Raw genomic sequence first — 27,685 nt, forward strand, 5'->3', positions numbered from 1 at the left:
CCATCTGGACCAGGGGCTTTGTCTCCATCGCACAATTTGAGAATGTGTACCACTTCCTCTTCTGAAAATGGTCTCTGCATCCATTCCTGCTCCTCTTGGCTTATTTTTGTGCAATTTGTCATCACAAATGATGGCCTCCAACTTTTTGATTCAGTGTATAGCTGCTTGTAGAACTCTATTATATGATCTTTGATTTCTTTTGGATCTTTATTCTCCTCCCCATTGATAATCAGCCTGTCGATGGTGTTGCACCTCCTATGAGCTGTTGCTACTCTTTGAAAGAACTTGGTATTATTATCACCTTGTTTCAGCCACAACACTCTGGACTTCTGTCTCCACCTGGATTCTTCATTCTTCGCTAATTCTTCTAACTCGACTAGAACTGTTGCTCTAATCATCATCTCATCCTCTGTCAGCACCCTATCATTCTGGATCAGATCCATCTCAGCTAGCTCAGCTGTTCTTCTTGTTGTTAAGTTCCCCGAAAGTTACACTGCTCCAGTCTTTAAGTTTCTGTTTTAGCATCTTTAGCTTCATACTGAATTTGAAATCTGGGCATCCGCCCACAACAAAACCATTCCACCAGTTCTGGACTAGATCTTTGAAACCTTCTACATTAAGCCACCAGTTCTCAAATTTGAAGTATGCCTTCCTCTGTTCCCAGTCACCACATTGTAGCATAACTGGATTGTGATCAGATATAACTCTAGGCATAATTTGTTGCCTTATGTTTCTGAATTGTACTTCCCACTCAATTGAATAGAGAAACATGTCCAGTCTCGCAGCACTGTCGTGGCCAGCCCCTCTGTACCAGGTAAAGGTCCCACCATTTAGATGAGGGTCATGTAACTCCATATCCTCTATCCAACTCGAGAAATCAGCCATTACATTGGTTATTCTTCTGCATCCTCTCCTTTCTGCCATTGTTCTGACAGTGTTGAAGTCCCCACAGGTGACCCAGGGGCCTCCACATAGCTCCCTAACTGCTGCAATTTCTTCCCAGCACTCCAGTTTCTCAGCTCTGGTGTGTGGAGCATAAACGCCAGTAAGAAACCAACAAAAACCATCGTGAACAGCTTCAAATTTGTAAGTGATTGAGTATTTGCCTTCCTCCACACAACTACCCGTCCATACTCTTGAGTCCCACATAATTAGTATCCCCCCACTACTACCATCAGCTTCAGAATACCCACATTTCATCCATCTACTAGACCACAATTGTTTGGCTATCCCCTCTACATCTTTACTGATTTTGATTTTTGTCTCCTGAAGGCAATAAACATCAGCTCTCCATTTTAGAAGAGAGCTCTTAACCAGATTCCTTGCTGAAATCTTGTTAATCCCCCTGACGTTCCATGATAAAATATTTACTTTCATTTAAGAGTTAGTGATAGGACTCTCCCTCTGTTCCTTGCACCTTCGACCTCCTCGTTCAGATCTGACTGTAAGTTCTTCAACTCATTCTTGCCAATTCCTCTGTGACGAGGTGTTGACATTGCACTGTTTGCCCCTTTCTTTTCCATCACACTCTTCCTTTCATCGAGCTTCATTAGTAATGCATGTGTTTCTTCCCTGAAACCTTCGAATGCCACTCCATAAGTTTTACTGAGTTCCAAAATATGTGACTTTATCCAACTGGATGCTTCAAACTCGCTATCTGTATGGTACCCAGGGTTTTGTATGGAAACCGGCTCCGCATCGTGAATCTGTTGAATTTGCATGCCTCCTTCCACTAGTTCTTGTACCCCTGAAATCTCCCCAAAATCCTTAGAATGATCAATCCCCTTTGCTTTGTTGCATAGTAGTTCAACAGCCTCTTTCGTCTTGTTTACCGGCTCTCTGTTTTTAGCTGAGATGTCGGTGTTTTCTGCCATACTCGAGGTTTCCCATTTGTTGTAAGCCTGTAAGAACTGCATCGCTAATTTTTTGATGCCACTTAACCCTTCTAGAAATTCCCCCTGTTTTTCACTTGCCAGGTCAAACTTTTTATTGACCAGGCCCCCCTCTTTATTTTGTTCTGGCCCCAATCTTAGAATTGGGCTTTGTTTTGAGTTGGGCTCACCCCGGCCCACTATTTCGTTTGACTTGGAGGACTGCCCACATGCCTCTGACACAACACGTGCTCTGCCAGCTGTAGCAGTTACTTTTTGACTTTGTGCCTCTGACACAACACCTGCTCTGCCAGCTGTAGCAGTTACTTTTTGACTTTGCAGAGGAGCCTCACCTTTACCCAGTGGTTTTCCACCTCGTGACCGCTGGGTACTGATCTCGGAGTTCAGGTCTTCTCCGGCAAATACTCTTACCGGCGATTCTGCCCAAATTTGCATCGTGTAGCATATTCCGCCCCCGTCGATGGTCACTTCTTTGGGTATGTCTGCTCCATCTCCTTTGATTCTGATTCTTGCCCATTTGAGATGATTCCTCAATTGGGTTTCCTCTTCCGTCTCTACCCACCCCCCGCAGAAATCTCCGATGACCTTGAAAATTTTCTGATCCCAAAAATGCAAAGGCAACCCTACAATTTTTACCCAAGTTGAATTTTCTTTACTCCTTCCGCATCTCGTACCTATTGTTGGATTCCACCATTGGAGGATAACTGGACTATTCCTCCACTCCCAATCCCCTTCAATCACTTGCTCTGCTGTGACCCTAAGTGCAAACTCAAATAGAAAGAAGTCATTGCCCATTTCGTAGATGTTCAAGCTGTGTGTTTGTTTCCACAGTCGATTAGCCCATCCCCTGATTTCTGACAGGGTCACTATCTCTCCGGCTCTAGGTTCAAATGCACCCACCAAACTTCTCTTTAGCACTTCACTGTACTCCTCTGGATCATCGTTGATAAAGATTGTATCCCCTTTTAGAGCTGCCTTCTCTTTTTCAGCAAGTTTTGAATCTTTATTAGCCCATTTAATGCTCCTTAGCACTGTAGCATATGGAATGTCTCTGCTCACCAGCCTGTGATTGCCCCCATTCATTAACTTTCTACGACTATTAATGAATCTTCCAACCTTTTCCGCAAAGCTCAACCACCCTGAGTTAAAATTTAATTCAGGAATGATGATAACTTCCCTCCTCCTGCCTTTAACATTTATTAAACTGATGTAGCTCCCATATTTATTGTAGTTCCTCGAACAAAAAACTTCTGAGAACCCATCTTTTTTCTTCCATCTCTTCACCATATTCCCCCTTGTCATTGATGCCTCCCGTAAGATCTGCACGATCCATTCCATTGACTTCTCATTAAAAGTCGTTCTCGTAATAGATTTTCTATTTCTTTCCGTCCAGTCGTACCATGCTCCCGCCGTACCAGGTGTTCTTGTGATGTCGTAGGACTTGAATCCAACTGCAAAGTATATACTATCTTCCATTTGGAACTCGCCTGCAAGGACAGTGGGAAAGAAAAGAAAAAAAGAAAAGAGAAAATGAAATCCGGTGATCCTTCTGATCACCGGAGGACGTAGGAGAGGGGGGTCCTGCTGATTTAGACCATTCCTCGGTTATTGTGTCTGAGAGCTTTTTCAGATTGTCCGGGTTCAATGCTACCTTTTAATTATAGGATAAGGCTGTGATGATGACAAATGAAGTTGTATAGTGTTGGGTCAGTTATTGGAGTTACCATTATCGTGGCAAGGCAACCCGGTAAGGCATCTCCATTTTGCAACCGAGGTCTGCAGCCATGGCGGTTGCTTCGTCTCCTTGTGCCTGGTTTTATTACAAATCTGAGCCTCAGAAGAAAGAATTGGCCGAAAGACGCTTGCAGTCTTGTGAATTACCTTTTGTTAGGTTAGCCTAAAAAATTCATGAATGAGGCAGCAGAGAGTATGGGATTTCTATCAAGGGTGGTTACCCTTCTCTCTATATGCTTTGCCTGTGATTCTCCATTTTTAAAAACAAACCAACAGCCCTTAAAAAGAAAGAGACAGAGAGAGTACAGGTCCTTCTGAATTCTATTATGATGGAGATGATTTGACATATGCATTTCTTAAGAATTATTTGATACCACAAGCTATGCTCTTCTCTAGGGTGGATGGGGACTCGCATAAATGGATTGATGCTGGAAATCGAGGTAAAACAGATGAGCTTATAAGGCTGAAGATGAGTAGAAGAAGCCATTGCTCCTCCATTTTACCAAGGAAAAAGAAGTTCTTCGCCACAAGTGAGTCTACAAGAAAGGCAGCAGGAAAAAACAATATTAAGACTGTTCACGATGTGCCACTCAAGCCTGGTAATTTGTCCTTGAGTGCCAACTATGCTGACCAAATTCAAAACTGTTCTGCAACTTCCATTCTCAAACTTCAAGATCATTTACCAGGTAAGTTACGATCTTTGTTTAGATTTTGATCACACAACCAGTCTATGGAACTTGAACAAATTGCCATTTACCAGAAATTTCATTGCACTAAATTTTGCTACAATTCATCAAAGTTAAACCTAACTCTGAGCATGAAGTTATATGTTTTGGTTAAACAGGAACTTAAATCTGATTCACAAGAAGCCAACATCTGTCACACTTCTTGCTGTAACATTCTCTTATATTTGTCTCTGTCATATTATAGATTCAAAGTATGGAAGTACATGTAAGCCATTTGCAGATCAGTCTTAGAAGGGAAAGGTATTGTAGTACTGATTATAGTTGTTAATACAGGACTAGTTACTCACCTACTTTCTCAAACGTTTTACTACACTTTATAGCTTATTCTTTGACATTCACATTCCTCACGCTGAAGGATATATGCCTGTCTAAATGTGAAACAAAGCATGACAAGCACTTCTTCTCAAGCTAGTTATTCCATTCCGAGGTATCAATAACAGTTTATATCAGTTCTGTGCTCCATCTTGTTGAAAGCAAGAAGGATTTTCAAGGCTTTAAGCCTTTTAAGTGTCATTTGTGTGCACTGTCTTTAAGGTCCATTTTTGAGGGGTGGTTGCCTCCCTTCTCTGGTAAGCCCTGATTTTTTTTTAAGTTCTGCACTAATGCTAGTTTGCATTTCTGTTTTGGCAAGTAATTACTTGTGAACCCCTTTTTGTTAGATTATCTGAATGAGGCAGCAGAGAGAATAATGGGATTTCTATTCAAGGGTGGTTGCCCTTCTCCCTATGCTTTGCCTATGATTCTTCCATTTTCTAAACAAACCAACAGCCCTTAAAAAAGAGAAAGAGACATAGATAGAGTACACTACAGTTTCTGGTCATTTAGGTTCTGGACTGTGATTTTCATGAGCTGAGGTCTATTGGAAACAACTTCTCTAGCTTTTAATTATAGGATAAGGCTGTGATGATAACAAATGAAGTTGTATAGAGTTGGGTCAGGGGCATTGGAGCTACCCTTATCTTGGCAAGGCAACCCGGGAAGGCATCTCAGGTCTGCAGCCATGGCAGTTGCTTTTTCTCGTTTTGCCTGGTTTTATAACAAATCTGAGCTTCAGGAGAAAGAATTGGTTGAAAGACGCTTCAAGTCTTGTGAATTCCCTTTCGTTAGGTTAGCCTAAAAAATTCAAGAATGAAGTAGCAGAGAATTTGGGAGTTCTATCAAGGGTGGTTACCCTTCTCTCTATATGCTTTGCCTATGATTCTGCATTTCTAAAAACAAACCAACAGCCTTTAAAAAAGAAAGAGACAGAGAGACTACATTTGAGTTTCTGGGTTTCTTTGCATTTTTCCACTCTTAAACGTATGCTCATAAGGCAATACACAACTATACAACAACAACATGACTATGAAAATTATTAAAGAGGCAGTGATGATTTCTGCGCTAACTAAATTCGGGGATTGAGATTACCCAACCCGTATCTTGGCGGGGAAACCCGGTATGGCCTGTAATTGAGATGTATAACTCACACATGCAATTGTGTGTTGCATCCATGGTGTGGTTGGCTTCTCTTTGGTCTTATCTTAACACAAATCTGAGCCTCAATGTGCGTCTAAAGAACCAGTTACTTTGACTCAAGCTTAGTATACTTTACTACTTAAGCGGGCTTGATTTTGACTTGAACTTGAAAAGTCACAATTGGATTGGTCGTGACAGACCGAAGCTTGAGCAGTGGTTGAGCTTGCAACACAAGTCTTGTTGAACTTTTAGTCCACCATATATCTTGTAAATAATAAAAATAAATTACCAGAAGTTAGTTCTTCTTTGCAAGAATAAGTGGAGTTGGTTCTTCTTCCAAGAATAAGGTGTCCAGTTTAATATTATAGGGACAATATATAATAAAAAACGAGACAATTTTCTGAAATTCTCTTAAGGTCCATTTTGGAAGGGTGGGTGCCTCCCTTATATGGCAAGCCCTCATGCTAGTTTGCATTTCTGTTTTTGCAAGTAATTACTTGTGAACCCCTTTTTGTTAGATTAGCTCAGAATGAGGCAGCAGAGAGAACAATGGGATTTCTGTTCAAGGGTGGTTGCCCTTCTCTATGCTTTGACTGTAATTCTTCCATTTTGTAAACAAACCAACAGCCCTTAAAAAAGAGAGAGAGACAGATAGAGTACACGACAGTTTCTGTGTTTTTCCCTCCGTCATTTAGGTTCTGGGCTGTGATTTTCTTGAGTTGAGGTCTATTGGAAACAACTTCTCTAGTCCCCCTACAAAGGACCAGGGTAAGGTCTATCTACCATTGCTAGCTTTTAATTATAGGATAAGGCTGTGATGATGACAAATGAAGTTTGATTGAGTTGGGTCAGGCATTGGAGCTACCCTTGTCTTGGCAAGGCAACCCGGTAAGGCATCTCTGTTTTGCAACTAAGGTCTGCAGCCATGGCGGTTGCTTTGTCTCCTTTTGCCAGGTTTTATAACAAAATTGAGCCTCAGGAGAAAGAATTGGCAGAAAGACGCTTGAAGTCTTGTGAATTCCATTTTGTTAGGTTAGGCTAAAAACTTCAAGAATGAGGCAGCATAGAGTATGGGATTTCTATCAAGGGTGGGTACCTTTCTCTCAATATGCTTTGCCTATGATTCTCCATTTTCAAAAACAAATCTACAGCGTACACTTGAGTTTCTGAGTTTCTTTGCATTTTTGCACTCTTAAACGTATGCTCATAAGGCAATACAATACTATACAACAACAGCAATAACAACATGACTATGAAAATTATTAAAGAGGGAGTGATGATTTCTGGGCTAGCTAAATTTGGGCATTGAGATTACCCAACCCGTATCTTGGTGGGGCAACCTGGTATGGCCTGTAATTGAGACAAATAACTCACACAAGCAATTATGTGTTGCATCCATGGCGTGGTTGGCTTCTCTTTGGCCTTATCATAACACAAATCTGAGCCTCAATTTGTTAAAGAAAAAAGGGAAAGGGTCAAATTTACCCCTTTACTATGCATAAGGGGCAATATCTTTTCCATGATTAATGTAGGAGATGTTGAACCCACACCGTTCTGATTTGCAGTTTTAATACTTATTTATAATGTATTAAAACATTATAAATACATTGATTGTAGTTGGTAATACATGATTAGGTACTCATCTACATTCTCAAACCTTTTACTACACTTTATTAGCTTATTCTCTTCAACATTCATATTCCTCCCTCTGAAGGATGATATATGCCTGTCTAAATGTGCAAATCATAATATTCCAACTTAATTTGTAAAACTAGTCATGACATCATTCATGTTTTAGGAAATACTCCACTAGCTAACAAGGTTCTCTTGTGCACGTGTTTCATTAGAAAATGATTGTTTTCTTGACAATACAGGTTCCGTGTATTTTATCCGTTAAACTAACTGATGTGGACCTGTTAGAATTTATTTAACAGGTTGGTCCATCGATACTAACAAGCTCTCATATTTTACTCCTTCATTTAACTCTAATCTTTCTCATGGAATCTATCTTAAGTTCTTGCCTAATGCCGTGTCATGTTCTCTGAATAATGTATTTGCTACCCACAGCTTGCTGGTACAGAGGGATCATCAATAGTTCCCCCCATCAGTGAATTGGGTCCTTAATAAACAAGGTTTGCAGGAGTAAGTTAATACTTGATCTATGAATTTGGAGCTACTTTGATGCTCTCTCTCGCCTCCACCACCCCCAGATAAGAAAAAGAGAGAGAACAAGGATTTTGAACCGGAAGTGTCATGCTATTGGGAGAGGAATACCAGTCATTTCTTGACAACAGTTTGGCCCTGGAAATTAATCTGGAAAATTAAGGTTCCTTTAAAAGTTGCATGCTTCACTTGGTTGGTCATTAGAAGAGCTTGTCTCACCCATGAAGTGCTACAAAGAAGAGGTATACAGATCTGTTCAAAGTGCTACATGTGCGGACAGAAGACTGAAGTAAATGGTCATTTGTTTCTGCATTGCAAGATAGCTACAGATCTGTGGAACATGTTTGTTTGTATACTCGGGGTTAACTGGACAATGCCCAGAACCACTTTTGAGGCCCTAACACACTGGCAAGGAATCGGAAAGAGAGGATCAAAAGAAGACTGGTGGAAAAATATCCCTGCTTGCATATGGTGGACACTATGGAAGGAAAGGAATGGGAGATGTTATGAAGGAAAGGTTAGCAGCCCACAGGAGATCAAGATGAGATGTCTTGGTCTTTTGTATTTTTGGTGTAAGCAAAATTTAGTGGGGGAAGTAGATAGCCTTATGGAGTTTAAAAGCCAATTGTAAATTTAGTTGTCTTTTTGGTTTTGAGTATGATGGCACCCCCTGGGGGTTTGTAAATCCCACCTCATCGATTTTGATGTGTCTTTTGTGTGAATACAAAGTTACCTATTTCAAAAAAAGGATTTTGAACCGGAAGTGATTTAAGATATTTTTCTTTATTCCTGATGTCTTTGTTTCGATTGTTGGAACAATAACTCTGATATGGATTAGTATGTCTGGAATCCATGCTAGGCGGTGTTCTTATGTTGAAGCAAGCAATGCTATAAACTTGGAACATTCACAGTGTGTGTGAGTGGTTCTAGAGCCCCCAAGCCCAAAAATCTACTGTCCTTTTGGCTGTGTATATATGAGCTAAGCCAAGCCCAACATTAGCCAGGTGCAGCTCAACTTGGAGCATTGAAAGATGAGCTCAATGTTGGGTTGAGTCTAATCAAGCCCTAGCTCAAGACAGTCAGTTTTTTTTTTTTTTTTGACAACTGTGGTGTCCAGGCCAGCTTGCGCCCACACCTCGCTGATCAAGTTTTTTGCTGAGCGAAATAATGGCTCTACAGGTTTGGTTAACTTTTACAACAAACAATTAAACAACTTTTACCAAACAAACTAAGAATGGTAAAAATTATGAAAACAACCCTAAAATAAGTAGTCCTGCAACTCTCATGTCTGGAATAATCACAAAAGAATTGAGTTCTACAAAGTTTTAACATATCCTCAAATCTTCAAACTACAGAAGAAAAAAAACAAAAATAAATGCAATGCATCTGATGCTGAAATAAGACTATGGATTTGTTGAATTTGTCTAAATTCTGAGTCCAAGAGAGATATAAAGGATGCTTGAGATTGTAGTAGGAGGGCTGTCTTATTAATTTATATGGCTGGCAATATATATAGCATCTAATTTAGATCTTAGGCCAATTAATGAATGAGAGAGACCAGAGGGAAAAAGATAAAGGTGCTGGAGAGGGTATTTTGTCACAGGTTTTCTACCTATTTGTACACTGGATTTATACCCAACATTACTAAATTTATCTCCCCATCACAAAAATATGTGGGAGAGAGGTTGATGGGAAGGAACAACACTAAGAGAAGGAGTAGAGGCGGCCTACTTGGTAATGTTACCTTTTCAATTAAAAAAGAGGCGGGCTACTTGTAATTGTTGGTAAAAAAAATGAAGATACTGCTTGGTATTTATAACTGGTCTACAGTTGAAAACAAAAACAAAAATGAAAATAAGTTGGTAGTCTCTTCAAGGTTGAGTCTAGCAGAAAGCCGGAAATCACCTCTCTACCTCTTAAAGGTTGGGGTATGGTGTGTGTACATCCTATCCTCCCCAAGCCCCACTTGTGGGATTATACTGGTGTTTGTTGCTCTTCAAGGTTGTGTGTCTAATGAACTAGTTACTTTGGAACTCAAGCTTAGTATATTTTACTACTCAGCGAGCTTGATTTAGATTTGAACTTGAAAGGTCATAATTGGATTGGTTGTGACAGATCGAAGCTTGAGCAGTGATTGAGCTTGTTACAACATTCAACTGTTGAGATGATTAAATTTGTACGTCCTACTCTCTAACCATTGAGGTATTTTTGGACCTCAAACCACTAATTGATGACATTTTTGTGTGGTTGACGAGAATTTGCCCTTTTTTCCAAATATAAAAAGAAATTATTTTATATGACTTCATTAGATATAAAAGATTGTCACGTGAATTAAGAGGACAGTGTAAAAGTTAATATTCATGAAACTTAGAAAGAAACAAAAAAACATTTCCCCTTGTTTAGTTTCGTTTCATATGCCAAATACCCTAGTAATATACTTAAAATATCAATTTATATTATTTTTGCCTATTTCCATGATTGAATGCTAGTTATAAAAAAAAGAAGACAATACGCAGAAATTGTAAAATTATAAATATTTAAGTAATATTGAATATTTGAAAAGTTTAAAATGAAATTATGGTCATTATAGATAGATGTACTATTCGACTGCAAATGTCAAATATAGTTATTTTAAGTTAAATTTTATATTTAATATGTATAAAATATTAATTTATAATCTCATAACTTAAAATCAAAATTCCAAATCACAAATTTCATATTCTAAATCAATTTATTAAAATCTTACAAGTTAGATAATTGAAGTTATATACGATGATAGTAATTTCACATTATCAATAGATTAGATTCCTCTTATTTTAAAAATAAAAAATAAATAAGTAACGAGTAAGTACTAGAATAAAAATTGTATTATAAAAAAATAATATATTTTATATTAAGTAGTTGTTTTACTTTTTCAGGATTAATGTAATTAGAAATTAAATAGGTATAAATTGTAATTTTATATTAAAATTATGTGATTCTTAAAATTTATATAAAAATAAATAAATATATACATGTATATATATATATATATATATATATATATACATGTATATATATATATATATATATATATATATATATATATATATTATATTAAGTAGTTGTTGTTTTCCGTGTGTAGTCGTTTTTTTATTTTTCACCGATAAAAAACTACCATAAAAGAGACACCGAGTAAGTTGGAAGTACCCCATTCAAAAACTATAAAAAAGACACTGCGTAAGTTAGACGTAGACACTGCGTAAGTTAGAAGCCACCAGCCTTCAGAGCCTATAAAATAGTCGCTGCTTCATTTAGATGTCAAATTAGAGAAGCAAAAGAACTCACCGCTAACCACCTTCGTACGCTACTCCACCGGATTGCTGCTATTAACTTTCCCGGCGACGATGTCCGACCAAAACCCATAAACCCCAAAATTAATTTTCGTCACCATCAATCTGCCCAAGTAACTTGCTCTTCCCATTATCTTCGTATTCTTCGAAAGAAATTTCAAGAACTTGATTATCTCGGCATTCTTGATTTAAGAAAAAATCAAGAACTTAATGTCTTTTTAAAATGCATATTTTAAGGAAATTGTTGTCTTTTTTAATTTAAATTGGTGTTCTTTGATTCATATTTTAAGTAAATCAAACGAAATTGTTGTCTTTTTGAAGTAAAAGTGGTATTCTTGAATGCATGTGTTAATATTCTTGCAGCCAATGTTCAAGAATTTGAGTAGTGAGACGATAAGCATTAAGCGAATGCCAGAGGCTATTTGGAGTTTAGTTCGGTCAGGGGTTATCTTGTATTGACGATTTCTGATCAAAACCCTAAACCCTGATTCAATTTTCCGGTCGTTCTATCTGCTCTAGTAATACTACTGCTCTCCCTATTAATAGGAAAATTTGAGAACTCGCTTTTGTCAGATTTTCTTTGAATTCTTGCATGTATTCCCTTTAAGAAAAATTCAAGGAAATCAAAGAAATTGTTGTTTTCAACAATATATTGGTATTGTAAATATCAAGGAAATTCAAGATATCTATTTCTTTTTAATAAGAATTGTGTTCTCATTCTTGTATGTTAAGGATGTTCAAGAATTTGTATTTACTTTTTTAGGGAGATGGGGAGCATTAAGCGAATTCCCGAGAATATTTGGAGCTCAATTCGGTCGGGCGTTATCTTGTATGATTTCACAAGGGTTGTTGAGGAGTTGGTTTTCAACAGCCTCGATGCTGGAGCTGCCAAGGTATACTTATTTACCCTTATGATTTTATTAGGTATTGAATGGAAAGTAGTGGAGTTATTCTTGAAGACCCCACTCAAGCAACTTGAATTATTTTTTTAGTAGTTTAATTACAAGAAATTTTGAATGAAAGATACTCCATTGGACAGACTTCCGTGAACTCTCTCAGTGGCCAGTTCATTTACATGGTCTAGACTTTCTGATTTTGATTGTTTCTTAAAAGTTGAAATTGTGCCATGTAAGAGAATGAGGAATTATATGTTCTCTGATTTTGTTAATGTTTTGCGGATCAATAGAGGTGAGCTGCTGAGAATATAGAAAGTTGTGCTATTATGCAATTCAATTGCTTAGACTATTTGCTCAAAATCTTCAATGAATTCTTATGTTCCTTCGTTTGCTACTTCTGATATTGAGGGCATTTGCTTTATATGAAAATTGATGTACATTTTGTCCTCTTAGTATGATGTTCCATTCTGGTATCATAATTTTTTTTCCAATATATAACAGCTCTATTTCTTTTTACCATGAGATTTGCTTCCTTATAGAGCTGTTCTTTTTATGTTTGTTATTCTAATAAGTAGTGTACTCCTAAGTTGAACCTTACCCAGTTTCCACCAGGTATCTGTTGCTATAGGCATTGGGACCTGCTACGTTAAGGTGGATGACAATGGTAAGTTAAAGTTTCTTTGACATTGATCTAATGCATTTTGATGTGAAGAAACTTCTGCTCAATTTATTATTTATTTCATCATCTGAAGTTGTACTTCCTCTTGAAGGATCTGGTGTTTCACGAGATGGACTGGTGCTGATGGGAGAAAAATATGGTAATCTTTTTGCAAAATATTGGACTGACATCATCTTTTCTATTGCTGTGATGCTCCTGTACATAATTTCTTTTGCCTCACAACTATGATGTTCATAACTCGGAATGATTGTTGTAGTCTATAGGATTGCATGCATTGCTCAGTTGATAGGCTGTTTGACGGTTTCTGTTCATTAGTATCTTTTTACCGATGTTCTTTTATTTATTGCTATGTGGTTTTACTTGTAAATGGGTAAACTTGTATGGCTGTACACAACACCAAATATTGATGCTTACATTTTGGTTTTGCTTGTATTGTAAGTTGTTCATGTACATTGCTTTCCTGGTTCTTCATTTGCAATAAAATACTTTCTTTACCTGTACCGTCTCCCCAAAAGAAAATGGGTAGCTTGAGGGATGGGGGGAGAGAGAGAGACATGAAATATATTTTTGTTGATCACTACTGTATGTACAGATGTTTTGATTATTTATTCTTGCTGAAATTGAACCAGAACATACATATTGGTGCTTAGGTACTTTAAGCCTAGCTTATGGAGACAGTATGTGTGCCTGTTTCTTTCATCTTCTGTCATGCTTCATTTTTTTCTGGCCATTTCAACGGCCATCAAATCTGCTCAGGTAACTCAAACAATGACCTAGTGATTCGATTAACATTGCCCCTCACCTAAACCCCCTTTTCTGGTAGCTGAATGCAGGGTAGTTTTAGGTTGCATTTGTTAAAATTAGAGCCAACTGTAATTGAGTCTGAATTAGAAATGTAGGATGGTTCTGTTTGTATTTATTCGAGTTGCTGTCTAGTAGTTGTAACTCTAGAGCATTCACCATATATGTACACCAGCGACGTCAAAATACAGCCATTCAGATGATATGCATGCTTTCCCAGCAAGCTTTGGCTTTAAAGGAGAGGCTCTGAGCTCTATTTCTGACGTTTCTTTGTTGGAAATTGTTACTAAAACTCATGGGAGGCCAAATGGATATCGTAAGGTTTTGAAGGTAAGATTCTTTTAAGATTTAGTTGGTAGTATCCTATAGTATAGGTATAAAACTACTAATTTGGTCTTTGTTCTTGCCAATGTTTACAGGACGGCAAGTGTTTGTACCTTGGAATTGATGATTGTAGACAAGATGTTGGTACAACAGGTAATTTTGTATAAGCATATCTGATACAAAAGTTGACTGTTGTTTGCCAATAAGGAAATTTGTTGGGATTTCTCTCCTTGCAGTCATTGTTCGGGATGTATTTTACAACCAACCAGTTCGAAGGAAGCAAATGCACTCCAAGTACTTCTAGTTTTCTCACAATTCAAACAAATGAAAAATAATGATTACATACTTTACTTTTAAAGCTGTACACTGACCTGATTGATTTTTTGGTTTACATATATAATCCGGAAGCCCAAAGAAGGTGTTGCATGCTCTGAAAGAGTCTCTGCTAAGAATCGCCCTTGTGCATCCCAATGTCTCCTTCAAAATTGTTGATATTGAATGGTCCGTCTTTGTTATATCAGCTAACTTAAGGATATTTTCTGTCTGGTTTCTTAGATTTTGTTCATTTGCATGCAGTGAGGATGACCTGCTTTGCACACGTGCTTCTCCTTCTCCACTGCCGCTATTGTCCAGTGAGTTTGGAATTCATCTGAGTTCCCTTAACAAATTGAATGCAAGTGATGGTTCATTCAAGCTCTCAGGATACATTTCAGGTCCTGATGTTTACACAGTGAAGGTATACAGGCCCAAATTGATGAATAAGAGATGTGATATGTTATCTTTTCTACACTCTGTTTCCCTAACAACCACTGTTCAATTTGCAGGTCCTTCAATATTTCTGTATCCACTTATTTCAGTATATTTTCCTGACCAAAGAAAAACGGAAGACTAATCTTTGGTTAACATTTTCTATATCAGTTGCCTGTTTTTACGGTGTTTTTGTTTTCCTTGACCTCCGTAATGCAGATATCAATTCAAGATTTGTTTCCAAAGGACCAATACATAAATTACTTAATAACACAGCTATGAGTTTTGACAGTGCGTCTGACATTGAGAAGCGAAGTAGATCTCAGATATATCCTCTGTTTATGCTGAACCTAAACTGTCCAAGATCTTTTTATGATTTTACTTTGGAGCCGTCAAAGACCTCTGTGGAGTTTAAGGTGAAATGTTTTGTTGTGATTTATGGTTTAATTTGTTTTGGGGTTGGGAAACAAATGTGAGGCTTTGGATTTATTTTATAAGAATTGAGTTTGTGTTGGTGTTTGTTTTGTGAGAATTGGTTTGGGTTGTTTTTTAAAAATATATATATATATTTCAAAATGCCTAATCATTTTTTGGAACTTCAATATGGGTAAACTTAATAGGTTAAACTGGCTAATCATCACTATTTATCACTAATCCTATAGAGATTCAAAGTATTAAAAAGGACACCCTGACCCGGCAAGGTCCTTGCATCACAGTAGCTAATGGAGAACAAAGTTATCTGGTTTCTTGTGGCTGCAAAACCAAACAGGCCGATGTTAACAAGGACATGTCATACATATTTGTTTTACTGATTGGGGTATTGTATGTCATATTACAATGTGTTAGGTAAAACTGATAATTCCTCATAAAGAGGCTTGACACGACCAGACAATCATCTGAAAAGAGTCTTGACACGACCAGATGATAATCATGAAAGGAGTCATGACTCTGCCAGAAAGTTATATGAAAGGGGCGTGACTCTATTAGAATGGTTGTTGAAGAGAGTCATGATACCGCTGGAGCTATCGTTAGAAGGAGGTTTTCTTGAGCAGTTGCCAAAAAGAGGCATGTTCTCACTTCTCTCTGAAAAGAGATGTGATACTGAATAGGGAAGGGCACCGATTGTAAACGGTGCCTGTCTTTGGAGGGGGATTGTCGGAGAGGAGTAATGCTAGTTGCCAGTATTGGCTTAGGTTGCCTGTCAGTACGGTCTAACTTGTATGAGATACAATCCATATCTTAGGAGGAACCTGCTCCATTTGAACACTTTAAATTACTCTAACGTTCTAACAGTTCTAATAAATACTAGAAATCATTAATTAGAATGAGAGGATTAAGGGAAAACTAGAATAGGCACTGAGGAATTGACAGACTTTCTTATTTTTGCTTGATGCATGCTGGGATGATTTTCCACCTACACCTATTATTAGCTATTACTCCTACTTCATCCCAGCTTCTCAGAACTTCAGAAACCTTGCCTGGCATGACACATGTTAGGCTTTTAAGGTTAAAGATAATACTCCATAACCTGCCTGTGAACTTGCAATGTAGAAATAAGTGGTTGACTGTCTCAGCAGTCTCCTTACACAAAAAACATTTTGAACACATTGGAATTCCGCTCTTGATTAGATTATCAAGCGTAAGCACAACTCCGCTTGCTAATAGCCATGCAAAACAGGAGGTGTTTTGAGATTCCATCAAAACACCTCCTATTCCTCTCATTCCATATGGATAAGAAGATAGCAGCAGGGATCGTCCGCCAAATCCTTTTAATGGCTTTATCAACTCTACACAAGCTCCTTCAGATGTGCCTCATTTATGATCCGTGGCATGATTCATTTTAAACCTAAAATACAGAAGAACATGCTCCAAAGATCTGTGGCTACTGTGCAGTGCAATAACAAATGGTTTACAGTTCCCCTCTTTTCCAAACATAGATAGCACCTGTTTACTAATTGGAAGTCTTTCCTACTGAGATTGTCTTGAGTCAACGGAGGAGTATGATATCCTTCTGTGTACCATATGTAAGTTAACAGGAGTGATTTGACTTATCACCACAAAAAGAAAAGAAAAAGGGGACAGGGGGGAGAGGCGAGGTGTGGTTCTTGTTTGTCTATTAGAGCATGTCACTTGTTCATTTTTGTTCCATGTTAGATGTGTAATCAAATTGCCTGAAACGATGTGCAGCATTTAACTGATTGTATTAATCTCACTGATGGCACCATGATACTGATTGTGTTAATCTCCCTTTGTTGGCACCATTGATACTGATTGTGTTTATCTCATTAAGCTATTTTGATGTGTTTTACGAGAATCTCTTATGGTAACTAATTGGTTCTTAATGTTACTTGTAGGATTGGGGCCCTGTCCTTCTCTTTATTGGGGATGCTGTTGCGAATCTCTGGACTGAAAGTAACTCTGCTGGTGAGATTTTTATGCAACATCACTTAGTATTCATTGTATCTGATATTATTTGTACATGTGGCTTTGTCCACTTCACAGTCCCTTTCCCGTAGGCTGTAGCCCCTCACCTGCTCCCCCTAAAAGAAAAGTGGAGAGGGGGGAGGGGAATTGTGGAAGGTTGGTTTTAGTGGAAGAGAGAGTTACTTGTGCGTCAGATGGTGCAAAGCATTTCAGCATTATGCCATCGTATTAGTTTATCTGTTTCTTTTCTCTTAAACTACTTTTGGGAAACCTAGATAAGAATATAGCTGTAGAAGTATCCTCATCTATTGCTATCCCATTCCCTGCTCCTCTTTCCAGATATACCTATGAATATTGAGATCAGGAAAAAGAGGTGCAGGGCTCAGAGTTGCAAAGGTACACTTGACCTTCTTTCCCCGCTGCCAAAGAAACTGACCGGAGAGTGCACTGTCAGGAGAGATATTCAATCTCCACAGAATACTCTGTGGGAAAGTGCTTCTGAGAAACCTGATCCTGGGTCCGGATTTCTCTGTCAGATTGAAAGTTCAAGTCGGTCAATTGATGGATCTCTTGCTCATTGCACAGTTGGTGTAAACTGGAAATCCAGATGCTCTGTGCAACCCCTTTCATCTAATGTTTTACCTACAGAGGATTATTTCCTGGATAACAAATTCAATACTTCAGCTACCTCCAGTTATAAATCAGACTGCCTGTTAGGTTCAGGATGGGAGAATGGGTCTCAAACAATTGTAGCTGGCAAATCAACAGAGGATGCCTCATTTAGGGAGTCTCTTGAACTTATTGACAATTCAAATATGACGCATGAGAGAAGGAAACCATTTATGCGAAGCTGTTCTTTGCACAGAAGCTTGATACATGATGGAACATCTTTTGATAGTGATGAAGATATTAAGTTTGAAAAAAGTGACTGCAGAACTAAACAAAATCGCCTTGAAGATGATTATAGTGTTGAATTTGAAGTTGTTGATGATGTTAACCGGGTCTTACATCAAAGGTCTCCTAGAGGCAAGGAAATATATTTTGAGAAGTTCTCCAGTTGCAAAACTCAGAGCAACGCATTGCAGCGGCCAAAAAAAACTGCAGGTGATTCAGAAAAAAATTCTTTAACCAAGGACATTCGAGATGAAGATGATCATCTTATGCACTTCTTTAAACAGACTGAAAACTATCGTTCTGGCCTACCATCTTTTAGTCCAGAACTGTCTCCTCTGCCATCAGATCCTTTGCTCGGGAGCAGGTTTCTAGATGTTAATCCTTACATCGCTGAAAATGGGATTGAAACTTCTGTTAAACATGAAATTGGTGTCACGTATAATTTTGGAAACATGGAACGTAATCTCTTGGTTCCGGCCATAAATAATTTGGGAAAAGAGGACTGCTTGTTTCCAAATCCTGCAAAGTTTGATCTCGATATTTATGCTTGTTCTAAAGAGGATTTGGGCTGTATAGGGGGACTTGATCCGTGGGACATTTATAGTTCAGGTCCTTCTGAATTCTATTATGACGGAGATGATTTGTCACATATACATTCTCATGGTGAAGAAGATCTTATTAATTGTTTGACACCACGAGCTATGATCTCCTCTTGGGTGGATGGGAACTCGCATAAATGGAATGATGCTGGGAATCGAGGTAAAACAGATGAGCTTATAAGGAAGAAGAAGAGTAGAAGAAGTCATTCAGCTCCTCCATTTTACCAAGGCAAGAAGAAGTTCTTTGCCACGAGTGAGTCTTCAAGAACGGCAGCAGGAAATAACAATATTAAGACAGTTCATGATGTGCCACTCATGCCAGGTAATTTGTCCTTGAGTGTTTGCTTGTTTTAATAATTAATGATGACAGAAAATTTGTGCAACTAATTAATGTTCTTGTCCATCGTGCAGAAACTAGAGCTGTAAGAAGACTGGGGGATTCTACAGAAGCTATCTGCTCGGAGCTTCCACAGCAGTCATCCCATCTATGTGATCAATCTTCCACCCCAAGTTGTGGTGATGGTGTTTACTCTGATGAAAGGTATGGTATCAATTTTTTAAGTGAGGTTTAGGTCTCTTTCTGATATTATCTCAATCAAATATGTTAGAAACTCACACAACCTTATGTTTCTCTCTTCAGGCTAAGTGTTAAAATGAAACTTGTTAACATCTGGAACAGCAGATTACAAACTCAAGGGGAGTGCATAAGTACACGCTATGGGGAGTCAAAAGAAGGTAAACCGTTCCTGCCATTTATTCCTGTAAAGGTATGGCCCTTGGGCCTATCACAACCTCAAAAGTCAGCTCATGAGGGGGGATTTCCCAAGTCCATAGAGACCACCAATCCATTCTCCAACCGATACAGGACTCTAACCCCCCACTCTTAACAGTTCCTGTATTGAATAAGGGCTTAATTTTTGTAGTGCATGTTTCAGTTAATTAGCTTCATTTCTTTCACCTACTTTTCAAGATTATCTTAGACTGCATTCTTATTAATCATGAAAGCATTAGAGATTACGTCTCTTTCTCAGTGTCCTAGGCCACATAGTCTCTTTCAAATTCCATATTGCTTATGTGCTGATCTTGTGATAGAATTGTCATGCCTGACATTTTTATTCGAATCTTCAGAATTTGCACCAACAAAAGAAACTCAAAGTATCTTAGATTCTGGGACAAAATGGAGGGGCTTCTGTCCAGAGATTACAGTTGAGTACTTAAGCTATATCTCAAATGTTTTTGTGACTTCGTCTCTGTTTTGTTAAGATGACGGATTTCCTTTTCCAATATGAGATGCAGAGTGGTACTGGAACAGAGAGTTTTAAGAATCAGGATACTATACTCAATGTCACTTCTGGCATATTGCATTTTGTTGGTGATTCATTGGTTCCTGATACCATTGATAAAAACTGCCTGGGGGGTGCCAAAGTTCTCCAACAGGTTGATAAGAAGTTTATTCCGATTGTGGGTGGCACAACACTTGCTATAATTGATCAGGTCCATTATGGTCTTTCTTGATTTCTCATGAATTTCCTTATAATGCATTTACTTTAAAAGATCGTTTCTTTTAGGGATCGTTTGGTTGGACTCATTAGCAGATATTAATCTCAGCATAAATTTCTGCATAAATAGTTTAATAGTTGTTGGCCATGTAAGTAAAAGTAATATCTACATAACCATGTATCACTCAGTTATCCGCATGATAAAAAAGTAAGCTCGACATAACTAATGCAGCGTTTTGTTGGCGGTATTTAACCATGCATTATTAAGAGAGCATATGTCAACAATGCACGGATATGAGTATTTACAGGGAAAAAATCCCTTTATAAAGTAGATAGTCCCTGCATAGCATCACTCGTTTATTATTCACCGCATAAGAATTGCGACATTATTATTTACCGCATAACAGTTTTTACATTATTATTACCACATAAACATTCCCTGCATCACTAATACTTTAACCATGTAATGTCGTACTCTTTTGTATTGCAATTTTGTGATAGTACTGAAGAAAAGGAGAGTGATATAGGGTGCTTTATCTTTTGTTTCATCACTTTCTGACTGTCAGGTTGAGTATATTCTTATGTAGAAGCTGTGGCCCATGTCAAAATAAATGTCTGTTCCTTTTTACATAGTCAAGATATTATGATCTTTTGTTTGATTCGAGCATTTATCTTCATTGAGCATTACACATTGTCATGTTCTACAGCATGCTGCAGACGAGCGAATTCGTTTGGAAGAACTGCGTGAGAAGGTAATGATTGTCTAAAAACTCATTGATGTGTCATTTCAATGTGGAGTTGGTAATTAGTGAATTATCAGGTTCTATCTGGACGAAAGAGGTCAACAACCTATCTTGATTCCGAGCAAGAATTGGTATGTTTATGGTCATCTTATGTGAATTAGAGTTTATCTTTGCCTTGTGCCCCTCGGATTGTGGGGAACTGTTGAAACTCTTTATAATCAGTAACATTGATTTTGAGTCTTTGACCATGCTTTTGCAGGTCATGCCTGAAATTGGTTATCAATTATTACACAACTATGCTGACCAAATTCAAAACTGGGGTTGGATCTGCAACATTCATTCTCAAGCTTCAAAATCATTTACCAGGTAAGTTACGGATCTTTGTTTTGATTTTCTTACAACCAGTCTATGGAACTTGATAAAATTACCATTTACCAGAAATTCAAATTTGCAACATTCATTAAGGTTGAACCTAACTCTAGCATGAAGTTATATGTTTTGGTTAAAGCAGGAACTTGAATCTGATTCACAAGCAGCCAAAATCTGTCACACTTCTTGCGGTAACATTCTCTAGTACTTGTCTCTGTCATATTATACATTCAAAAAGTTTTAAGTAAATGTAGACCATTTGCAAATCAGTCTTAGAAGGGAAAAGATAATATAGTATTGATTCTTGTTGTTAATATAGGATTAGGAAGTGACATCAACTATTAGGAAATAAGAATTGGGATTAGGAATTATTGGGAATAAAACTAAGTTGTATAGTGTAAATACATAAGGGCTGTGAGAGACTGCACACCTACACTCTCGAACCTTTTACTTCACTTTATAGCTTATTAACTTTAGCATTCCTTTCCTCCCTCTGAAGTATATATGCCTGTCTAATTGTGGAAAACAAAGCATGACAAGCACTTCTTCTCAGTCTAGTCATTCCATTCTGAGGTATCAATACAACAGTTTATATCAGTCCTATGTTCCATCTTGTTTAAAGCAAGAAGGATTTTTGGGTATAGGCTTTCACGTGTCATTTGTGCGCATTGTCTCTTAAGGTTCATTTTATGTTTTAATTGGGTTGATTATAGCTAGTGAAATATGAATTGTAACTTCTAAAAGGGAATATCTTTTTTGTTCTAATACCATCAGTAACAAGACAATGCTAGAGGTTTACACGTGTTTAAGGGAATACTGCACTAGCTAACAAGATACATTTGCACGTGTTTCATAAGAAAATGGTTGTTTTCTTGATACTACAGGTTCCTTGTATTCTGGGCGTTAATCTAACAGATGTGGATCTGTTAGAATTTCTTCAACAGGTTAGTCCATTGACACTAGCTAGCTCTCATATTTCACTCCTTCATTTAATTAACTCTAATCGTTCTCATGTGGAGTCTTGCTTCTGTTCTTGCATAAATGCTGTGTCATGTTCTCTAAATAATGTATTCGATTGCAACTCACAGCTTGCTGACACAGATGGATCATCAATAGTACCCCCATCAGTGAATCGGGTCCTGAATAACAAGGCTTGCAGGAGTAAGTTAATATTTAATTTATGAATTTGGAGCTACCTTGATGGCTCTCTCACCTCCACCCACCCCCACGTAGGAAAAAGAGAAAGAACAGGGAATTAGAATCACTTCAATTTGAGATATTTCTCTTTACTTCTGATATCTTTGTTTTCATTTGTGTTGGAACAATAACTCTGATATGGATATAGTGGAACAGATACAGAGGAATGAGGATCGACATAGCAGGCCAACTAATTCTGGGGGTGAAGCAAAATTGATGAATTGATTCCTGATGTTGCCATTCTATATATTTATTTACTTATTTTTGTAGGTGCAATTATGTTTGGAGATGCATTGTTGCCTTCGGAGTGTTCTCTCATCGTTGAGGAGTTGAAGCAGACTTCATTGTGTTTTCAAGTGAGTGGAAAATTGCATTTCAGGAAATATCTGTATTAGAACTGCATTTGGTGGTATGTTTACAGGAGGAATTCCATATTATTAATGACTGTAATATCTTTTCATTTGGTAGTGTGCTCATGGGCGGCCGACTACTGTACCTCTTGTCAACTTGGGTGCTCTGCATGAGCAGATTGCTAAGTTAGGTTCGTGGAGTAAGGATTCCTCCGAGGCATGGCATGGGTTACATCGGCATGCAATCAACGTAGAGCGTGCAGCAAAGCGACTAAGATCAGCCGTATCCTAGTGTCAAAAATCTCTCGTTAGTATACCTTTCCATGTATAGCCATAGTCACTCACTCTGAATAGACTGTAAAGAAATGTTACGATAGTGAAATAGGTTATTTGATTGTAACATCATTCAATTGTTGTCATAGTTAAATTTGTATATCCCATTCTAACCTTCTCATTTTGCTAGACAATATGAAGTGATATTGGAACAATGGTACTATAAATCTCCTGAAGATATGGAACTTCCATTTACATTTTTGTTCTAGCACCTCTTTACCCTAGTCACTGTCACAGTGGAGCCACTGCCCAACCCAGTTATGCTCCCACAATTCAAGCTGCAGAAGAGTTGTATGAAACTGATCCCTTTATTACTTGAAAATAAATTGTCGTTAGCAACATGCTTAACACGTATTAATCGCTGTGTGATTATTCATTTTCCATGCTTCGATCTAAAAAGTGTCTAGCGACACCTGATAGAAATGACAAGGATGGAGAATGTAAAATCATTTCTCTATGATTTGATTTGAGCTTCATGCATTATACTCTTAACTTTAAATGTAGTGTACATATTTGATGAGAGTTTGTATTTGAACCTGTGACATTTTGGATCCCAAAATAGATTGTATGAAGTTGTCTCAAGAGGGGGCTAAAGTCTTGACTAGGGAATGCAATTCCTAGAATCAAATTAGACACAGTAAGATGGAAAATGTGAATTGATCGATGCAAAGCATGTGGTATGGTTTACAAATGCCAACAAGCAGAGGAAGAATAATTCAGTAATTACAGGAAACTGAAAAATTTGATCTAAAAGATTTTCTTACATTATTATTATTCAAAAGTCAAATCCTAAGCAATTCTTATGTCATTAAAGGCTGAAACTCCTCATGAGTATTCCTTTTTCTTTATAAAAAAAGATGGTGTTAGGCTAGTTTGGTATACTTTGACTAATTCATCAGATATTTGCTACTGTATTTTTCACTAATACACTTTTTACTTTTAACCAAAATACTAGCACAACATTGACTAACTTTGCTTACAAGACTTAGAAGATGATTATTTGCCTTCCAATTTTTCCTTTGGTTTCTGTTAAAAGAATAATTTGTGTGTATATATGTTCAATTTCCTCTCTTATATAATGCATAGATCATTTGTCGGTAAGATATAGGAAAAGGGGACCAAGAAGTCAACAACTTTTTCTTTTTTTATTGTGGAAAGTATAAAAAAAAAAAAAAAACTCCTATAATGTGCTTAAAAAATAAATAAAATTGTATAAAACGCGTTACACAGTGAGAACCACTTAAAAACATTTCTTTGAAATTCAGAACACGACCCTGCATCATGCTTTAACAAAATTTTCACTCCAAAAGTAAAAATTACAAAGCAAATGGAGAAATCAAAACGAAAATACTATTTACTATATAGTTCTTATAAGCGTGGTCCATAAGTACATTTTTTTCATACACAGAATCATTCTGTAATATAATAATCAATCAGTGGCTAACGCACAGTAGGATCAAAAACTCTGGCTAGAGTTTTGGGGCTTCTAGTCTCATTCTAAATTGTTGAAATGCGCATGAAACTTAGTTTCCAAATTGGTAGTTAGCCAGTCATGTTGTAGTCGTCTGCATGTAGATATGGATGATAGCTCCCTGGCACTTCCATCTTTCCCATTATCTGGTCCATTCCTGCGTATCCATTTTTATCACATCAAAAAGATAAAGAACAGAACTAACCATTATAGGTCAGCTACCTAGGATCAACTATATGAATCCTGAATAACAAATCAAGCTTCCATTTGATCTAGGTGTTGGCCAAAGATGGATTTTGTTAGTCCTGTTCTCTCATTGTTGTTACAGGTGCTTCGAGTTTGGAATAAGTTTTAGTTGAAGACAAATTCTTTTGTGCTAGAGTAGGTGACAATTGTGACTGTGATGGATTAACTCCGAGAAGTTTAAGGTACAGTAAGTTTTTCTGACAAAGAAGTTTAAAACATAACAGTTTAAAATGCAGGTCTTCAAATGCTATTGATATCCTCGTGAAACATCGAATGAATGCAGAAAGTACATATAATTCATTATGATTCCCTACATGCAGGAATTCCCATCACCTAGTGTCTCTATCACTTTTGATGACGTTTTGAGAATTCGAGACCAGAAATAATTTTGGCTATGAAGCTCATATTTAGAATTTTGACAGAAGAGCACCTTCATTTATATCTAAATATTAGAGCATACGATAGTACAGTGGTAAAAACAAAATGATTTTACAGGAACTAGAAAAACATACTTGGATTAGGCATTCCAAAGAAGGACATTTGGCCATAACTTGCAGCAGGTTTTGAACTACCGTCTGATGGAAACATAGGCTCGGGTTTACTGGTTCGCGGATCTAGTGAATGCATGCCAGAGCTCACGTCAGGGTTCTCATAGCCAAGATCTTCAGCCATTGAAGTAGGCATGTGAGAAGACTGCAGATCCTCTGGCTTTGTTTTCTTTTCATTGGGCGACTCAACCTCTGTCTCCACCTCTGATTCAGTGGTGTTTGTTGCTGCAACCTGTTGCTTTCTTTTTGATCTAGCACGCCTATTTTGAAACCAATTATACACATTTGTTTCAGAAATTTGGCCATGTTGAGATAATTCAGAAGTTATATCTTTGATCTTCTGTTTGGTTGGAGTTCCATTGCCTTGTTCAAATATGCGCTCAAGAATCTGAAGTTGCATAGGCGTTGGAGTCCAGCGTTGTCTACCAGTGATTTTATGGCCAGCGGATGTCACCAGTGGATCGCAGTACAAATTTCCCAGCCTGGCTCCTGAGATAGCAGGTACAGATTTTGCTCACGTTAGATGAATTCAATACAAACACAGCAAGTCGAATATATGGATGTTAAACACAACATATTAAGACCATTAATTAGCCTAACTGAGAAATCTATCATCCTCCAGCTTCTTGCATCATGGTTAACAGTAGTAGGATCCCATCGCCAAAGCAAACCATTCAAATAACACAAGAATACCACAATACAATCATTCACTCTAAAGTTGAATGAAACCAATACTAGTATCTTGAAACATGGAAATGGCTGTTCATCATATACAAAAATTTTGAAGAACCACTCAAAAGGAGGAGGTTATATTTGGTTTCCTTTGAAGCGATTTCAACGAATAAAAATATGAAACCTGAAGTCTGCAAAATCCACCTCTCATTGATCATTGCAATCACATTAAAGATTTCAGCATACAGTCATGGATTGAAAGATTTCCAGCTTCCATATTACTGGCAAGTTTCACCACTACATTTTTTTACAAGACTCCGAAGCCTTGCCTAACTAGGAAAGTTGTTGTCATGTTACCAGGAGGTCAAGGGTTCAAGCTAATACACGGTAAGGTTGCGTACAATAGACCCTAGCGGTCCTTCCCTCCCCCAGACCCCGTACATAGCGGAAACTTGGTGCACCGGGCTGCCTATTGTTTCACAGGATTCTCAAAGGATTATGTGGGAGAGAAAACCTAGAGGACTATATTTGGATGGGAAGAGTAAGAAATAAAAATAAAGAATCAAATGAGATTCTATACCAAAAGTAAAAAAATTCAAAAACTTAGAAAATCAGAAGGAATCAATACAATGAAATTCTATACCAAAAGGAAACACAAGACTTTGAATTTTTGAGACATTTAAGGTGAATAGAACTATTTGAATTTAATTATTTTTACCAAATAACAGAAAAGGTAAGAATTATGAAATGATTTCCTTTTTCTATTCTCTCATGTTTTCGAACTAAAATTCCTAGAGGGGAAAAAAGACAAAATCAACCAAAGAACAACACCAAACACAAGATGATGAAGAAACCAGTAAAATGGGCAGCTAAAAAGACACAAAAATTGATCCATATTTTCATAAAATTAACAGAAAAAAAAGGTCCAATTGCATATCAACACGAAATATAAATATAAAAACAGAGCAATAATTAGAGAGAGAGAAAAAAAACAGACGAACCAGCAAGATCGTGTTGTGAAGCCATGGATTTATGCAAATCAACAAGTTGTTCACAAATAGTAGCATAAACAGCGATTTGCTTCCTTAAAACTTCCATTTGCTCATCCGTCATCACTTTCACAAACATCCCACTACTAACTGCTCCGTTCAATTCCTCCGCCGTCTGCTGCGGCGCCGACACCGGTGGCTGCTGCTGCTGCTGTTTTTCCCAATCCATAATTTCCTCTTGTTTTAGTCAATTCCTTAAAAGGGTCATCACAATATTGTATCTGTTTCTGAGAGTTGAAGTAAACAGAGAGAGTGAGTAAAAAAAGGGTAACCAGAAAGTAAAGCAAAAGCGGGAGAGAAGAAAAGACTACTACTTACTACTCAACAGTAAAAGACGAGATTTGGACGTATATATAGTGTATATTCTCTAATATACACTCAAGTAGGTCCCACACTTTTATTTTTTTAAAATTAAATTTATAATATTACTAAATTGAAAATTGAATGACTTTTTGGGGTCTATTATTAGAGTAGGAATTAAATAATTATTAGAGAAATGATTCTCTTGGGATTGAGGTACTC

General features: G+C 37.4%; 2 protein-coding genes across 2 annotated transcripts; one reads left to right on the forward strand and one right to left on the reverse strand.

Moving 5' to 3' along the window:
* Window positions 1-11,407: 11,407 nt before the first annotated feature.
* LOC125822015 (DNA mismatch repair protein MLH3) lies at window positions 11,408-23,353 on the forward strand. The gene is made up of 25 exons (XM_049501392.1): window positions 11,408-11,435; window positions 12,086-12,215; window positions 12,831-12,882; window positions 12,989-13,036; window positions 13,874-14,028; window positions 14,118-14,175; window positions 14,259-14,316; window positions 14,431-14,523; window positions 14,599-14,758; window positions 14,847-14,862; window positions 14,989-15,185; window positions 17,124-17,193; window positions 17,533-19,008; window positions 19,098-19,227; window positions 19,327-19,421; window positions 19,815-19,891; window positions 19,983-20,180; window positions 20,893-20,937; window positions 21,006-21,059; window positions 21,188-21,294; window positions 21,437-21,488; window positions 22,182-22,241; window positions 22,386-22,458; window positions 22,765-22,850; window positions 22,963-23,353. Exons 2-25 carry the CDS (start codon window positions 12,090-12,092, stop codon window positions 23,134-23,136), a joined length of 3,660 nt encoding a protein of 1,219 aa, XP_049357349.1. The 5' UTR covers window positions 11,408-11,435; window positions 12,086-12,089; the 3' UTR covers window positions 23,137-23,353.
* Window positions 23,354-24,421: 1,068 nt separating this feature from the next.
* On the reverse strand, window positions 24,422-27,514 carry LOC125822032 (WUSCHEL-related homeobox 8). Its single transcript, XM_049501410.1, has 3 exons — window positions 27,116-27,514; window positions 25,407-25,931; window positions 24,422-24,805 (listed from the first exon to the last, which is right to left on the reverse strand). Exons 1-3 carry the CDS (start codon window positions 27,330-27,332, stop codon window positions 24,720-24,722), a joined length of 828 nt encoding a protein of 275 aa, XP_049357367.1. The 5' UTR covers window positions 27,333-27,514; the 3' UTR covers window positions 24,422-24,719.
* Window positions 27,515-27,685: the final 171 nt, after the last annotated feature.

This window comes from Solanum verrucosum, unplaced genomic scaffold, assembly GCF_900185275.1.
Source record: "Solanum verrucosum unplaced genomic scaffold, falcon-dt-bn FXZP01000103.1, whole genome shotgun sequence".
Classification (NCBI taxonomy): Eukaryota; Viridiplantae; Streptophyta; class Magnoliopsida; order Solanales; family Solanaceae; genus Solanum; species Solanum verrucosum.

Bases quoted from the DNA above. Each gene is read 5' to 3' on its own strand.
- LOC125822015 (XM_049501392.1), top strand. From the start codon at position 12,090: ATGGGGAGCATTAAGCGAATTCCCGAGAATATTTGGAGCTCAATTCGG. The intron at 14,524-14,598 runs GTCCGTCTTTGT...ATTTGCATGCAG, and splicing joins AAAATTGTTGATATTGAATG to TGAGGATGACCTGCTTTGCA. The intron at 21,295-21,436 runs GTAAGTTACGGA...TTTTGGTTAAAG, and splicing joins GCTTCAAAATCATTTACCAG to CAGGAACTTGAATCTGATTC.
- LOC125822032 (XM_049501410.1), bottom strand. From the start codon at position 27,332: ATGGATTGGGAAAAACAGCAGCAGCAGCAGCCACCGGTGTCGGCGCCG. The intron at 25,932-27,115 runs GTTCGTCTGTTT...CTGCTATCTCAG, and splicing joins TTCACAACACGATCTTGCTG to GAGCCAGGCTGGGAAATTTG. The intron at 24,806-25,406 runs GTATGTTTTTCT...ATGGATACGCAG, and splicing joins CTTTGGAATGCCTAATCCAA to GAATGGACCAGATAATGGGA.